This window comes from Prunus avium, chromosome 1 (assembly GCF_965620075.1).
Source record: "Prunus avium chromosome 1, drPruAviu1.hap1.1, whole genome shotgun sequence".
NCBI lineage: Eukaryota > Viridiplantae > Streptophyta > Magnoliopsida > Rosales > Rosaceae > Prunus > Prunus avium.
In genome coordinates, this window is record NC_142284.1 from 44,803,106 (window position 1) to 44,818,346 (window position 15,241).

The window sequence follows — 15,241 nt, forward strand, 5'->3', positions numbered from 1 at the left end:
ATGCTTCCTTTGCAGTTGTGGCTCCCATGATTCTTGGAAAAATCGTATCATGCAAGGCTTGTTGCAGGGCATATAAGGCCTTTGCATTTTTTTGGTTGATCCTTCTTTAGTTGCCTCAACTGTTCCATAGTTGGATTTTCTGGATTATTGAAGCCACTATCAACTATGTCCCATAAATCTTGAGACATAAAATAGGTCTTCATTTTAATAATCCATAAGTCATAGTTTTCTCCAGTGAAAATAGGATGAGGGTAAGAGTTTTGGCTAGTGGTAGACATGATGGAGGAGTAGTGAACCAACGCCCAAGGTTGATCGAAACAAGCTCTAATACCACTGTTAGTTTAAGAGAGAAGAGGTTTGGAAAATGGTTGGTAGTGTTTAGGACAATAACTTAACTTGGAAAGGAAAACCTTTGAAAGAGTAACAAAATAGTTTTATTTTATTGATTGAAATAAGAAGGGTACAAGGCTTTAGAGTTGGTTAAATACAAGAGTTGGCTGATGGGAGAGTTAGACAGCTGTAGTTTTCAGCTTTTCTTACTTCAATACATAATTGGGCTGCTAGCTATATATAGAGAGTAGCTAAGTCGGCAACTTGCTTTGGAAAAGTCGGTTGCTCATGCAATTGATTTTTCCAAAGTCATTTTCAGCCACAATTTTTCTCCTTATTCTAGATTTCTCTAGTTATAGTACATGGATATTTCTAATGACTTTAACTTGTCTATTTTCTCCCAATTTTTCTAGATTTTTCTATATTATTCAATATTTTTCTTTATTATTCAAAGTACAATGTGCATTACTTTTTAACATATGAAAATAAACATGTACGTCTAGAAATGTAGTAAAAAAATATTTTGAAATATTTCTTAAACACCCTTGTTGTATCTAATTCATGATTCTGAATATTTGATCATCACCATACCAAATGATCTGCCTTTGAACTCGCCGCGGGTTGTATATTTTATTTAGGCTTTTTATCACAATTGGTCCTTGACGTTTATGAAATTATCACGAATAGTCCTTGAGGTTTTTTTGTGACACTAATAGTCCTTAACGTTTGGACTTTTTATCACAAATGGTCCTTGCCGTCAAAAATTCTGTTAAGTGTATGATGTGTAAAATAAGTAGAGCCCACATGTCCAATCACATTGTGACATTTGGATTAAATAAATAAATAAATATTTTTTTGATGAAAATCCATTAAAAAAACCATTTAGCCTCTCTCTCTCTCTCTCTCTCTCTCTCTCTCTCTCTACTCTTCAAGTTTTTCAATCCCGAAGACCAAGTTCAAGCTTAAGTTCATCATCCTCTTCAAATAGACAAAGACCAAAAAGCCTGGGATGAATTGTAGAGAAATTGAAGCAAATGAGAAGAAAATGGATCAAGAGAAAACAAACCGTGCATATAGAGAAGAGATTGAAGGCCTTAAAGGCTGTCTATCAGTTTCACAGAAGAAATTTTCTGAAGCAGAGAAGAAAGCTAATGCACCCAAAGAACTAAGAGAGAGAGATGATGCGATACTCAAACTAGAGGAGGACAATCAGAAGGTTCAAGATTAGTTAAAATGGAAGAAGGAGCAATTCAGACATCTAGAAGAAGCACATGACAAGCTCCGAGAACAGTTTCTTATTCTCTCGGCGACCCACATAGAGAGAGAGAGAGAGAGAGAGAGAGAGAGAGGCTAAATGGTTTTTTTAATGGATTTTCATCAAAAAAAATATTTATTTATTTATTTAATCCACATGTCACGATGTGATTGGATATATGGGCTCCACTTATCTTCCACATCATACACTTAACAGAATTTTTGACGGCAGGAACCATTTGTGATAAAAAGCCCAAACATTAAGGACTATTAGTGTCACAAAAAAACCTCAAGGACCATTCGTGATAATTTCGTAAACGTCAAGGACCATTTGTGATAAAAAGCCTTTTATTTATTCAGAATATTCAGAATCATGAATCAAGAGTCCAAATGATTTTATTGTATATTTTACGTTTCGGTCGGTTTATCGAATATCGACGGTTCAAGCATACAGGAGCCATGCCCAAACTGGAATCTAACGGTTCAGTTCGGTTCGAGCATCGGTGTAGAGAAAATGGAGAACAGAGCCAGTCCGATTCGGTTTGGTAGGTAAATCAGTTTGGTTGGTCCAAAATGCCAGCCCTAGAAGAAACAGAGGAGGGAATAAAATGAAAGAGTGAAATAGGATGTGGGGTTTGGGTGTGTGATGGTGGGGCGGTGGGGTTGGTCCAGATGAGGGAGAAGTGGGGAGGGCTGACAGGGATGAGGAAGGAAGAAAAAAATAAAAAATAAAAATAGTCCCAGTCCAGCTCGAGCAATAGTGGCAACGTCTCAGCTGGCCGTTGAAGTGAGGGACCGAATTGAAGAGAACGAAACCGAGAAGAAGCTATTCGATAGGCTTCGTCTCGGCACGGCACGCCTCGCAATTTCGGCCCCGGGCGGATGGGTTCGGGATCAGTCAGGTTGGTATGTTTAAATGAATTGGGAGTTGGAACTTGGAGGGAAGAAATTAAATTGGCTTCAAAGAAATGAATATTTTCGTCTTTGAATTTGAATTGATTAAAAGTGTGTTTTGAATTTTGCACGAGACTTCGCAATTTCACGTTAATTAATTATTATCTTCTTCTTTTTGGGTGCAGAAAACGTGATCAAACCAAACATTTGGGGCTGGGAGTTGCGCGGTTGGAAACTAAGTTTTGAGAATTGAATGAACTTCACTCACACCACAACAAAGGAGGTATGCATATATATATATATATATATATATATATATATATATATATAGTGTTTACAGGATTGTGAATATGGAAATATAGAAACAATGAAGCTAATTACAAGGACTAAGTGATGACAGACTGGGTATCCAATTACAATCAGTCAGAAAGCAATTCTAATAAACTAAATTACTTACATACACACTTCAGTAGCTTAGAGAAAACATTACAAATCATATTTATATACTTAGTTCTAAGGGAAAACATAAACAGCTAGCTAAGAACGTCTTTCGATTTTCCATCAAACTCCCAATGCTGACTTTGTCAAGTGTCATGGCGCTTCAATGATTACTTCAGTGAAGAGTTTCTCCTCTTGATCTGGATGAGCTTGTCAAACACACACCATGGAAAGCTCAGGAAATGATCTCTTTCCATTCCCTTGTTGCAGCGACCCCAGTAATCAGGATAATATGTAACATGGTACCAAGCTGATGCTTTTGCTGCTTGTACATCATTGATATCAGGCTTCATATCTGAATGCATTCCCAGCTTCTCATCAAACCAGGTCCTAGCTTCCTTTCTCAATGCCTTTATAGCATAATGAATCGACTCCAAGTCTTTTCCCCGGTTGAAATTTTTTGATACTGCAGTGATGCTCCCACTTAGTATTTCGGCTTCAGTTTTGTAGCCGTAGTAATCCATCAGGTTTCCCAGCTTGTAGTCATACTCACTTTTGTAATTGATGGCATCTTTGAGGTAGTCTTCAAATCCATCTACCACCATATCAGGGTCATAAAACTTCATAGCAACTTCCAGGGTGAAGGATTTAATTGAGCCTGAGTTTGAAGGTGAATCTGATGCAAGCTCAACATGTTTCACCTGTCGGAAAAGCCTACCAATCACACGTTTTGACTCGTAGGTGAGTTTGTCAACCTTCTCCATGAAATCTGGGTATTTGTGGATACGTAGACAGCGTGGCACTTCCACTACCACACCAGTTTTCGGAGAGTCAACAGCATGCGAGCTGAGCTCTGCGAGCTTGATACATGGAGCACTGGCAGCCTTCTGTCGCGCTGTGTCTGCAAAAACAGTATGTGCATTACAAATGATCCCCAAGTTGTCGTTCACTATGTAGTTGGTAAATGACTCTGTAACCTCCTGTAACAAACACAACAGAAGGCAATGAATAAGGCAGAGACAAGATTCAACAAGCGAAGTATATATCTTTCAATATCATTGACTACATTTACTTGATGAATTGAGAAATACCTCCATTGTCACATCATGATCCAATTCAATAGTTGGTGCTGGGGTATAATTCATGGGTAGAACTTGCCAAGAAGGAATTAGATCAGGGTCCCAACTGACAAAGTAAAAATCTCCGTCCAAGTCACTTCCAGAGCATTCATTCGGATGAGGCCTAATACAATACAAGGAAAGAACACATAGTCAGTATGTGAATAGAGAAACACTAATATGCAGGTGCAATATGGAACAAATTTAATTACTTACCGGTTTCCTTTTTGAGGGAAGACTACACAATCCACCATGTGGTGCAAGGCCGGCACATTCACAGCCCTAAGAACACGAACATCTCCTGGATGTAAACAGGGGTTTTTAGCAACCACTACGTTTTCCTCAACAATGAAATTGGCTTCGCTTGAAGTAGCGCTGCTATTGCTACTGCTATTGCCACCGAAGACGGCACGTTGAGAACACTGCACAAATACCTGACCATATTCCAATGTCCCGGTTTCATCTAGGCATCCCATCAAGGATCTTCCATTTGGAACAAATATCCTCGTCTTGGTCCGCAACTCCACAAGCTTGGATGCACAGAATGCTTGTAGCATCAATGACAGAAATGGTTCTGCATCTGGCTCATAACCACACGCAAGCATTTCCTTTAAAACGTCGGTGACCTCTCCTTGGAATATCATTTCAAGTGCTTCCAGTGCTCTTGATGGATCAGCCAAAACACCTTCCAATTGTTTCAAAGCCTCGTTTTGCTTTTTCGCGAAAACAAGATCGGGGACTCCGAGGGTGGACAAAAGGGTGATCAGTTGACGATTAAGGAAACAAGGTTGGTACCTGCTCCATGCCAGAACATCTAGTTTTGTGTTGTTGGATTGGTACTTGCACATGCTATCTCGCAGTGCCAACTTCTTTGACAATGTAGGATCAACTGCCACAACACCTTTATAGCCACCGAGTCGAATTTGAAAGGCGGATGGAGGAGTACTTTTGCCGCACTTGCTTGCCACTCGTCCAGCAAACTCAGCAGATATCTTCCCAATTCCATCAGAAAAACAATATTTAACTCCACCTCTTTCAGTTTTTACATCAGGAATGAATTCGATTTCATCCCTACCAACATCAAAAGTCTCCCTTGAAGAGCTGAAAGCCTGACCCAACCTGGCAGCATGTTTTGCTACATTTTTTATTTCACTAAAATCACCCATCCAATTTCTGATGTCTTGTGCAGTCAACTCACTTCTAGAAGCAAACATCCACACAGAATGCTCTCGTAATTGACTCGACGAATGGGCAAGAAACTCAAACTTCTTTTCACCAATGACTATGCCATTTCTTAGAGTAGAAAGTATCCTTTCATAAACTCCAGTTCTCCTTTCCTCTTCTGTAGAAGTTGTAGAATTTGTCCGTGGACATAAATCTCCTGAACGCATCTTACCCATGTCCTCATCCACGAAAGAAACACGAAGGAAATTATCAATATCTTCAGGATAATTTCGTAAAACACGATTGGATACATTTGCCTCTGGACCACAGAAGTAAACTTTAGATGGTGTTACTTGAACCCTGTGCACGTACACCATCCCATCATCTAAAGAAATAGCTGGCGACTGAGGAATTCGCTTGCATGCCGTGTACTCTTTGTACTGCTCACTAAGCCAACTCACAGGCTCATAGCAGCACCCTTTTAACCGAAACAGCTTGTCCAGGGCACACTCTATATATTCAATTCTGATTATGCTAGGATCCACTAACTCATAAAAATTGACATCAAGTGCTTGCCCAGGAACACATCCATGCTGAACCAAGGAATTGATCTTAAAAAGGATTTTGTATGGCAAGTTAATGCCAAGGGGTGGACCCACGATAGGAACCAGATCTGAAGTGCAGGAGAAAGTGTTGCCGCTCTCCAGAACCAACCGCCCTTCATTTTCTTTATAATGAGCAAAACTCTTGCGTAGATTTGGAAGCTCACAAGTAGGTGGAAGCTCCAAACATGCAGAAGAAGACTGCCCAAGGCAGCGTGAAGGAGTGAAATCAACTTCTCGAACCCAGCCATTTTGAGAAGCTTTCTTGAAAATCCGAGGGGCACCAAGTAACTTGCAAGAGAAATAAGAAAGGAGCACAATGTTAGTCATTTGCCCTAAGTTCCAGACATAATATAGTAATTCTGCTATGCTATAAGGAACACAATAGTCTGTCTCAACAACATTCAAATTCTCTGCGCCGAAACAATGAAGTTACAGTGTTTGAGAAATTTGACATGAGATCAGATTATCATGTAGGAACTAGTGAATGGAAAACATCTTATTCAAGTATCTACTGCAATTGGAAAACATCTTATTTGTATATTTCATGGCAAAATGCAAAGTCATGATTCACAAATTCCGTAGTTTAACTGGCAAACCTGGATTAGAAGAAACTTTGGAAGTTGGCCACGAGGATGATGTAGCTCAATCTGGCGAATACTTTCAGAGGAGATCTCTAGCTTGTATTCAACAGCATCAAGAGATAACAATAAGTAGATATTTTTAAATTCCATCCCGAATTTCACTGAAACATCCAATGCTGTCCAAAGCACAGAAAACTGCCCCTCAGAAATCAGGCATCCCAAGTGCAGCTTGACAAGTTCCATGCTATGTTCAAAGTTTTGAAGCTTCAATTTTCTAGCTGTTTCAAAGTACAAATAGAAACTAATGACTCAGAACTCATTACAACTTCTCTTTGCATAAATTACTTGAAAAGGCAAAGGCTTAATAACTACTGAAAGCAAACAAGAATTTCAGAAGGGAGTTTGAACCCAACTCTCCGAATTTAATGACAGAGCTGACAATTATCTAAATTACAGGACAAAGTGTTACCTCTCTCCAGAACGAACGGTCCTTCGTTTTCTTTATAATGAACAAAACTACTGTGTAGATTCGGAAGCTCGCAACTTGGCGGAAGCTCCAAACATACAGCAGAAGATTGCCCAATGCAGCATGTAGGAGTGAAATCAACTCCTTGAACCCACTGCCTTCTGGAAGCTTTCTTAAAAATCCGAGGAGCACCAATTAACTAGCAAGAGAAGGAAGAGAGGAAGAGAAAAATGTTAGCAATTGGTAAATATGCTCAACCTTTAGTAGAACTTAAAACAGTTATCCATGTTTTTCATTTAAATTTAACTATTGGGCAAACCTGGATGAGAAGAAACTTTGTAAGTTGACTGCGTGGATGATGTAGCTCAATCTGGCTAACATTTTCAGAGGTGATCTCAAGCTTGTAATCAACCGAATCATAAGAGAAGAACAAGTAGATGTTCTTAAGTCCCGCCCCAAATTTCACCAAAACATCCGATCTTGCCCAAAGCACAGAAAACTGTTCCTCAGAAATCTGGCATCCCAAGTGAAGTTGTACAAGCTCCATGCAGTGCTCAAAGATTTCTGAGTTGGGCACCATGTCAAACTTTGCTTTTCTAGCTTTCAGATAAGATTTATTGTACCACAGGCTTCGAGCATCGGCTAATGGAATTATGATACCAGCAAATTTTGCATCTGTGAACTGAACTATGGCAAGTGTTCTTGATTTTCCATCTTTGGGAGGAAGAAACTTTATAGCATGAACAGTTCCTTTTCCAGTATATGCCTCCAGAAATTCTGTCACTGCTGCTGCAGACTCGCTGGAGGAAAATCCATACAATTGAATTGTCTTAACCATTTTCGTAATGTTGATGGCAACTGCTGCAGATTCAACGTACAAATTGATATTAATAATAGCAGAAAGAAAAACAAATTCTCCAAAGTAAATAACTGAGCTCAAAAAATATTAAGTAAACAGAATGCAGAACAGAAAGCAAATGCAAATGAGAAAAAAGTCTGACCTTGAATTTTTGGAATATAAGCACTGAGATAATGAGATACGACCAAAGGCTGCTGTGTAAGAAGCAAAGCTCATGAAGCCACTATATATATAGGTAAAACAAGCACACTGTGCATAACTTGCCATGGCAGTTGTAGCAGGAAATACGATCTCAAACTTGGCATGGCAGTTGTCCTATTGGCGCCAACGAGTAGAATAACGACTGCCGCGATCCCCTGCTTCGCAGCAATGACATAACATCCTAATGCGAAGATTACGTGGCGAGGAGCCACTTTTTTCAAAAGGGAAGGTATCAAATTGTATTGTGACACGTGGCAATATCATGATGGACAAGTAGTGCTACATACTATTAAAAAAAAAAAATTCACTACTCATTTGAATTTTTTTTTTTAATCTGTATGACGTAAATGTTTGCCTCTCTTGTAACGTGACACCACGTGAGGAGAGACATATGTGATACATTCCGCTTTATATAAGTTTTACCCTTATAATATAGTTAGTAATGTCGTTCATAAATGTGTGTACATTTATTTGCATTAAAAATACTTTTGAGATTAAATATACTAGTTCATAAATCAAATTTGTGTTATGGTGGTAACTCTTAAGTTAGCTTAAGGAGGGTGAATCAAGCTGCTAGTTAAAAATGAAATTAAACATTTGGCCAAGAACCTTCTGGAAGTTTTTGACTCGACCAGACACATAAGGTCTTAGTGCTTGGGAGAAGTCTTGGCTAAGAATCTTCTAGAATCTCCCATTGCCAATTGGCAGTGGGCACCTATAGTCTCCATGATGAGGAATCTTTGTCGTTACACCTTGATGAGCAAGGTTAGAAACAGTAATGTATCAATAGAATAGAGTATATTGAGTACTTTTTGAAATATGGAACTTGCTAGGAAAGGGGTTAGATGGTGGAGCCATCCATGATCCTGAAATATGGAACTTGTTGGGACTGTTTTAAAATTGCGTTGGCAATTTTTGTTCTAAAGTTCAAGTATAATATTTTCCAAGAACCTTCGAACCAATGATGATGTGTTAGTCCTTGGGAGAAGTTTTGGCAAAGAATGTTCTAGAATCTCACATGGGAAATGGGCTGGGGAACTTTGCCCCTTGCTGAGCAAGGTTTTGGACCAGAGAAGAGAGAGCATATACTTGAGACTGAGTGGGGATGAATTAGAATAGGTGCTTTGTCTAAAAGCAGTAATAGATTAGAGTATTTTAGGGTACTTTTTGGAAAGATGGAACTTGCTCCAAAAGGAGTTATATGGAGCCATTCACTACTCACCATCCTAGTTAGTAGGCCTGTTTTTTTCATGCAGCATTTGGGAAGAAAACTGTTAAAATGGGTTGATTGCCAAATTTGGACAATTAATCCATATGAATATTTAACAAATTGTTAACCACCTAGCAAGTGCTTTCATATGAGTGAGCTTCTCATGTCACAAACTTCTTTTTCTAAATTATTCATGATCAGCTAAGTTGGTGATTTAAGGCGTTCATAATCTACAGCCTATCAGAAGCCAATTGAATTCCAAAAACCTGAAAAACTTCCCTTGCTAATTAAATCTACACTAGTTTGTGTACTTGAAGAAAGCAAGAGAGTGAAATTCTTTTGGCATACAACATTCAGAACAGCACACATACAATTTGTTCTCTTAAAATACAAGATTATCATAACAAAACTCCCCTCAAAATGGAAGGATATTATGCTAACACTCGCACTTGAGAATGACATTGTTTTATTAAAAATTAGAATAATTACTAATAAGCTTAATATCTTATTCTACAAAAACAGCTTGAATTTGCTGGAGCTCATCTCGTGTCCACATCTGCGGACTAGAGTAGAATCAACTCAAATCACTTCATCTTTCCTCGCAAATAGATTTATACGGTGAAACCTGTTTCACGATTGGAATTAAGGTTCAACTATAGCAACATCTCAGCAATCTGAACATCATTAGTATTTTATTTTTTTTTAATTTATATATAATCATTCTATATGTTATGTTTGGCGACAATATTCGGCTCATGATTGTTATTTGGGTCTAGTGCTACGGCTTGATTACTTTTGCGCTCGAAAACAAATTGTTTGACGAATATTGTTATTTGGGTCTAGTGCTAACATCTCCATACCCGAAAATTGTCAGGAAATAAAAATAGGTAGATATGAAGCAAAAAGACCAAGGAAAAGGAAAAGGGGAAGAAAAAAAATGGAAAAGAGAGAGAAGGAATCAACAAGCCAGAATAAGAGAAAAAACCAAAAGGAAAGAGAGAGAGGAAAGAGGGATAAAAGTGGCAAGGAGTCACGTGATTAGATATGGGTGGTATTGAACTCTCTATAATTATTTTGGACTCGGTAAAATTGTTTGGACACCCTATTTTTTTTCACACCCAAGCCTAATTTATTGTACACAAGAGCCTATTTTTTTAGCAATAGATGGTAATTGTTTTTACATCTACTAATTGATTTGTTATTTATTTATTTATGAAAATGCATTTGGTTCATATATTTTTTTTTTATTTGATGGATGATTATAACATGATGGATGCAATATTAATTTTGCTATTTATATTATTTTAATCATCGTATCCATGCCATACATGTATCCTAGTTTTTGGAAATTTTCCGTATTGACGTACCCATACCCATATCCATGCAACGTGTAAGTTCTGCCTACTTGACTTCTAAATCCTGGATCTACCACTACTTAGCCTGATCCAACGATTAAGAGATAGGCTCTCACCTACGGACCTTACCTAAGAGTCATATATAAGGCTCTCACTATAGAATGACTTATAGGGCTCAGAGTATCCTAGCCCCAATATAATAACAGGCCCAAATTAGTAATCTCTAACTAACAGTAATTTTGTGAAATTCTATAATGAGGCCTTTATATATGGACTATAGAAGCGGACCATACATTTCCGAACGGCTAAAACTAAGTCATCACTTGAAAACCATATATATGGACCTTATTATATAACGACTCCAATAGTTTTACAGTGCATCCATTGGGTCAAGACCTTAGGCCTGTGGCTTCCCAATGTCGGAGTACAAAATTATTTTGACCTCAATCTATGATTTAAGCACTATTGTAACTTCCATCACATCATAAAAAATTGAAGCACTATTACAAAAAGGTTTTTTTTAAAAGGGTAGAATGACCATGAAAGACAAATTTTATCAAAACATTTTGCTGAAAAAAAAAAAGTTAGAGCATGAAAGCAATATAGCAGGAAGTAGGATGAGATTCCAATTATTCAGCGGCAGCGTCCTAAACTTCAATTTGCTTTAGAGCAGTTCCACCGAGGCCCCCTTGCCTCGGGCTGGGGGAGTTTTTCCCAAAAACTGGTTTCCAGCGGTGAGCCCAAGCACAGGCTGGAGTGGGTCCCACGCAATTCGGGCTGGCCCGAAAGCCAGTTCAGCCTGAGGTCCAAAACGAGGGCTGCTGACGTCAGCAACAATTTTTTAATAAAAAAAATCGAAAAAAAACCAGAAAAATTCAGATTTTTAAAAAATAAATACTTAGTCATATTTTTCACTTCCCACACCAAAAATCTTATCCGAAAATATTATCCAAATTAATTATTGAGGTAAAAAAATTTGTAAAAAAACAAAAAAATGAATAGTAATTGCCCTTAGCCATGGCAACAGGTGGAAACACAAAATATACTATTTGCAAGGGCAACCACTATTCACGTGAATAGTGGCTGCCCTAGCACCCCCTTTGCCATGGCAAGGGGCAAATGGGTGGAGTTGCTCTTAGATCGAGCAGAAAGCTGAAGTTATTATGTATATGCCAACTTGAAACTGAACATAAACCAAATTAAAATCAAAGTTAGGAACTTGCAGTCCAATAGGCATAATCTTTATCCTTAAATAGAATGTTGTTGTCTAATAAAAAAAGAAAGAAAACTAAACGCTAGCATTGTTGGTTTATTCATTGACGCAAATTTTCTTTGAAATAAAATTCTCAGTTATATATGCAAAGGTGGAATCTAAGCTACTGCCAACATCAATCATAAATCACTATTACTAACATCAACTTTTGAGCTTTAAACAAATTACCCAAGCTGACAAGTTAATTTATAACACTTCTCTTCTCGAAAGCATAAACTTCAGCTCGCTTAGCAATGAAAAAATTTGCATAACTTACCTCAGATTTGGATTTGGATGTGGATTTGAATGACTTGAGTTTGACAGTGCAAAGCTAGGGTAACAAAATATTATATTATATATTTATTATTTAAAAATAAACATATAAATATCGGGTCCGGTTCGGGGACAGGGATGTCAATATCATCACCGCCCCATACTCGATGGGGATTTTTTAAATTCGAGAATCCCAGTACCCGATTCTCGTTTTGCCTCGAAATCTTTCCCCGTTAGGGCCGGGTCCTAGTTGTATCCCCGCCTCGATGGGGATTTCTACCATCCCTAATTGAGCCTTGTTATTTTTAAATCCATTTTTTGGTAAGTTTTGTTTCATAGTTCCATTTTTTGGGTAAATTTTATGAGTCCATTTTTATTCATCTGTTTCCCTAATTTTATGCTTTATTTTCTCCTGACTTTAAACAAAATAAAAAATTAAGTCAGACCATATGATGGGTAGACAATAATTGATGAGTTTAAGCCGACCAAAGAAAAGGAATTTTTATAAAAAAAATATAAAAAAGGGAATCACTTTATAAAAAAAGAATAAGAAAAAAGGTATCAAGTAGGTTGCTTAAACTCTTCAAACACCAGGAGCAGATGAAGCGTAGAAGAATATGGGCATGAAGCATATGCTCAAGCTTGCCACGTTGCAAACACGAATGCGGGCATTTCCACGAGCCTACAGACACAAAAGTCACGTAGGCATATCGACCAAAAAAAAATGTCACATAGGCACATATACACCCTCCTCAACCGTATAAGTTATAACCTAACGCGTCAATATTTCGACAGTGCCCTCGCATTAGTCCTCCCTGGACTCCTTTTTCGTCTACATAGAACATCACGATCCACGTTGTCGATTGCAAAGTAGGAGACGCAGTCCTTTGTCTACGACTTTCGACGTCAAAGCTTCAATACTCAAACCACAAACTGTGATGCGGTTGGTAAATTGTCACTTCTAATTGACGAGTTATTTGGTGTCTTAATGGCAGGGGTTCGAAATCTGTTAAAAACACTTTGTGGTCAGGAGCAAGCCGAATCTCGAGCGGAGATTAATCCCACCCTTCAGATATGGGGACACCTCGTAGTATTTATCCACAAAAAAAAAACCTTAAATACTCAACTTTCATTTCATGCTTATAATACAGCAAAAATGAGTTCATGCTTATCATATTTATTATTTATTTCACGCATCTTAATTGTCTTAATTGCTCATGCAAGTCTCTTAATGGGTAAATTCATACAATATCAGGCAATTTCACATAAAAAATAAACAAGCAATAATCCCTCATCAATCCGTAGAGATATCTGTCCAATAGTTTTTGTGATACACACTTGACATATATTTGACTAAAAAAGCAATTAAGTTTCCTTAATAAGTTAATATTCATGCATTTAATTTGGACCCTGCCTACTGAGAAAAACTTAGTTGCAACAGCTATCTCCGACCAATAATACTATGCCACATGGAAGTATTATCACAAGTGTCATAACATTATTTGCCGGGTTAACAAAATAGTGATATTCCTATTTTATGGACCTCCTCAAAGTCAAGCGAAGCTATCTTTGGAAATTTCATATTATTTTTTTAAGGGACAAAGGATTAAAAATATTCGTCATTTTCTTCTTGTTCACAAGAATCATCCATTTGCCCTAATTTCACAATCATCAAAAAGAAACTTTTTGATCACCCCATTCTCCAGAAAAAAGAAATGTATAACTTGGCCACTAAGTTTCTAGTGTCTATCCAATCCAATCAAGCCAAGTCCAAGGTAAAATTTTCATACACATTCATCCTTTGTTTTGCTGGCAAAAATTTCATTGAATTTTAGCCAATCTCACTGCTCTTATAAAACGACCTAGAATTCTTGTGACGGGAAAGGAAAACGAGTCCCAAGGCAAATAAAGTTATATGCATTAATTACCTTGATTTGGTACATGTTTATACCTAAATTAAAAGAAAATCCAGTCAAATGAAGAAATCCTTGAAACAAGTGTGGAAAGGCCGGTCGCTTGCCCAGCCACCCAACCACCTATACCCTCTCTCTCTCTCTCTCTCTCTCTCTCTCTCTAGGACTTGCCAAGTTGCCATTGTTCTTTGACCAAAGATGACCCAAATTGTAAGTGTCTGCATTAGAAGACCATTAATCAAATTAATGATGACGATGCCTAGCCTCTATTAGTTCCCAAATAAAATTAGGGGGTCATTTGACCCACTCCACCAATAAGAAGATAAATAAATAAAAAATAGAGAATAATAAAAAGGGTCAAGCAACCACCATGGTCAATATGGTATTGTTGATCCAAGTTTAAAAGGGGTAAGTTTGGGAGAGCCGTCTTAAAATTGATTCATACGAAGAAAGTCAATTACTGTTAATAGTGCCCTTGGGCCGCAGCACCTTCTTTTCTCATTGCTCATGAAGAAATCGTGTCTTTTTCGTTTCTCTCCGTATTTAAAGTATTCAATACATTCGTAACTCTTCAAGAAAACAGATACGCAAGGCCTAAGGTGTGATCAATTTCTTGACGCCCTAAGCAACCAAAAAACAGAAAAGAGCTTGTGTTGTGCGAGTCTTCTTGTGAAGCTAATATGGCCAGAGATATGGAGCACAACAACATCAACACAGACGAAAACAACAGCAACAACAGGAACATGGATGAAGAGGGCAGCTACATGGGGGTGCCAATTCACAGCCAAGTGATGAAGATCAAGCAAGAGTTTGAGAAAATCAAGCACCCGTCTCTGGAGCAGCCTGCAGAGCTGCGACTGAGACGTGTCCTTCTCCGCCATATTACTCACCAGCGTTCGCGTTCTCCGCTGGGATTGGCTGCATAGGGAGGGAGGGATGGGGGTTGCCCTGCCTCAGCTTGCATGGTTATGGTGGCGACGCTTTAGATATTAACTTTTTTGTTTTTTGTTTTTTTTTATATTACTGTTTTTCTTGCTTTCTGGTTTCTACCACAGCAACCATGAGAGTTTCGGTGTTTTGGGGTTTTACTAGTTTAGTTGTACAGGTAGGAGTTGGTGGGAATCTCAAAGGCATAGTGAAACTTTTCGTTTCTTGGTTAATTTATGAATAGATTCCTTTAAGTTTTGCAGTTATGATCTCATACATCATATTTTCGTTCTACCCCTAGACTTTCCCTCTTCATCTATGTGTTTGTCATGCGCATGCACATGAACAACCACCAACATATATAAAACCTAATCAAATTTTGAGGATTAATCTCTGTCCTT

The 15,241-nt window shown here is 38.0% G+C and overlaps 2 protein-coding genes and 1 long non-coding RNA gene across 4 annotated transcripts; 2 read left to right on the top strand and 1 right to left on the bottom strand.

Moving 5' to 3' along the window:
* The first annotated feature begins 2,221 nt into the window (after positions 1–2,221).
* On the top strand, positions 2,222–3,395 carry LOC110762818 (uncharacterized). The gene is made up of 3 exons (XR_002527637.2): positions 2,222–2,486; positions 2,664–2,761; positions 3,096–3,395. It is a non-coding gene; the product is annotated as an uncharacterized LOC110762818 (long non-coding RNA).
* LOC110762817 (putative RNA-dependent RNA polymerase 1) lies at positions 2,789–7,893 on the bottom strand. Of its 2 annotated transcripts, none has more exons than XM_021965505.2 (7): positions 7,852–7,893; positions 7,170–7,711; positions 6,854–7,049; positions 6,400–6,662; positions 4,251–6,091; positions 4,008–4,158; positions 2,789–3,896 (listed from the first exon to the last, which is right to left on the bottom strand). In XM_021965505.2, exons 2-7 carry the CDS (start codon positions 7,686–7,688, stop codon positions 3,087–3,089), a joined length of 3,780 nt encoding a protein of 1,259 aa, XP_021821197.2. In that variant the 5' UTR covers positions 7,689–7,711; positions 7,852–7,893; the 3' UTR covers positions 2,789–3,086. The 2 variants fall into 2 exon arrangements, with proteins under 2 accessions (XP_021821197.2, XP_088103140.1); XM_088247014.1 differs by having other exon boundaries at positions 7,170–7,708; positions 7,852–7,890.
* A 6,480-nt stretch (positions 7,894–14,373) lies between these two features.
* LOC110762790 (uncharacterized) lies at positions 14,374–15,102 on the top strand. Its single transcript, XM_021965476.2, has one exon. The coding sequence runs from the start codon at positions 14,594–14,596 to the stop codon at positions 14,837–14,839; it is 246 nt and encodes an 81-aa protein (XP_021821168.1). The 5' UTR covers positions 14,374–14,593; the 3' UTR covers positions 14,840–15,102.
* Positions 15,103–15,241: the final 139 nt, after the last annotated feature.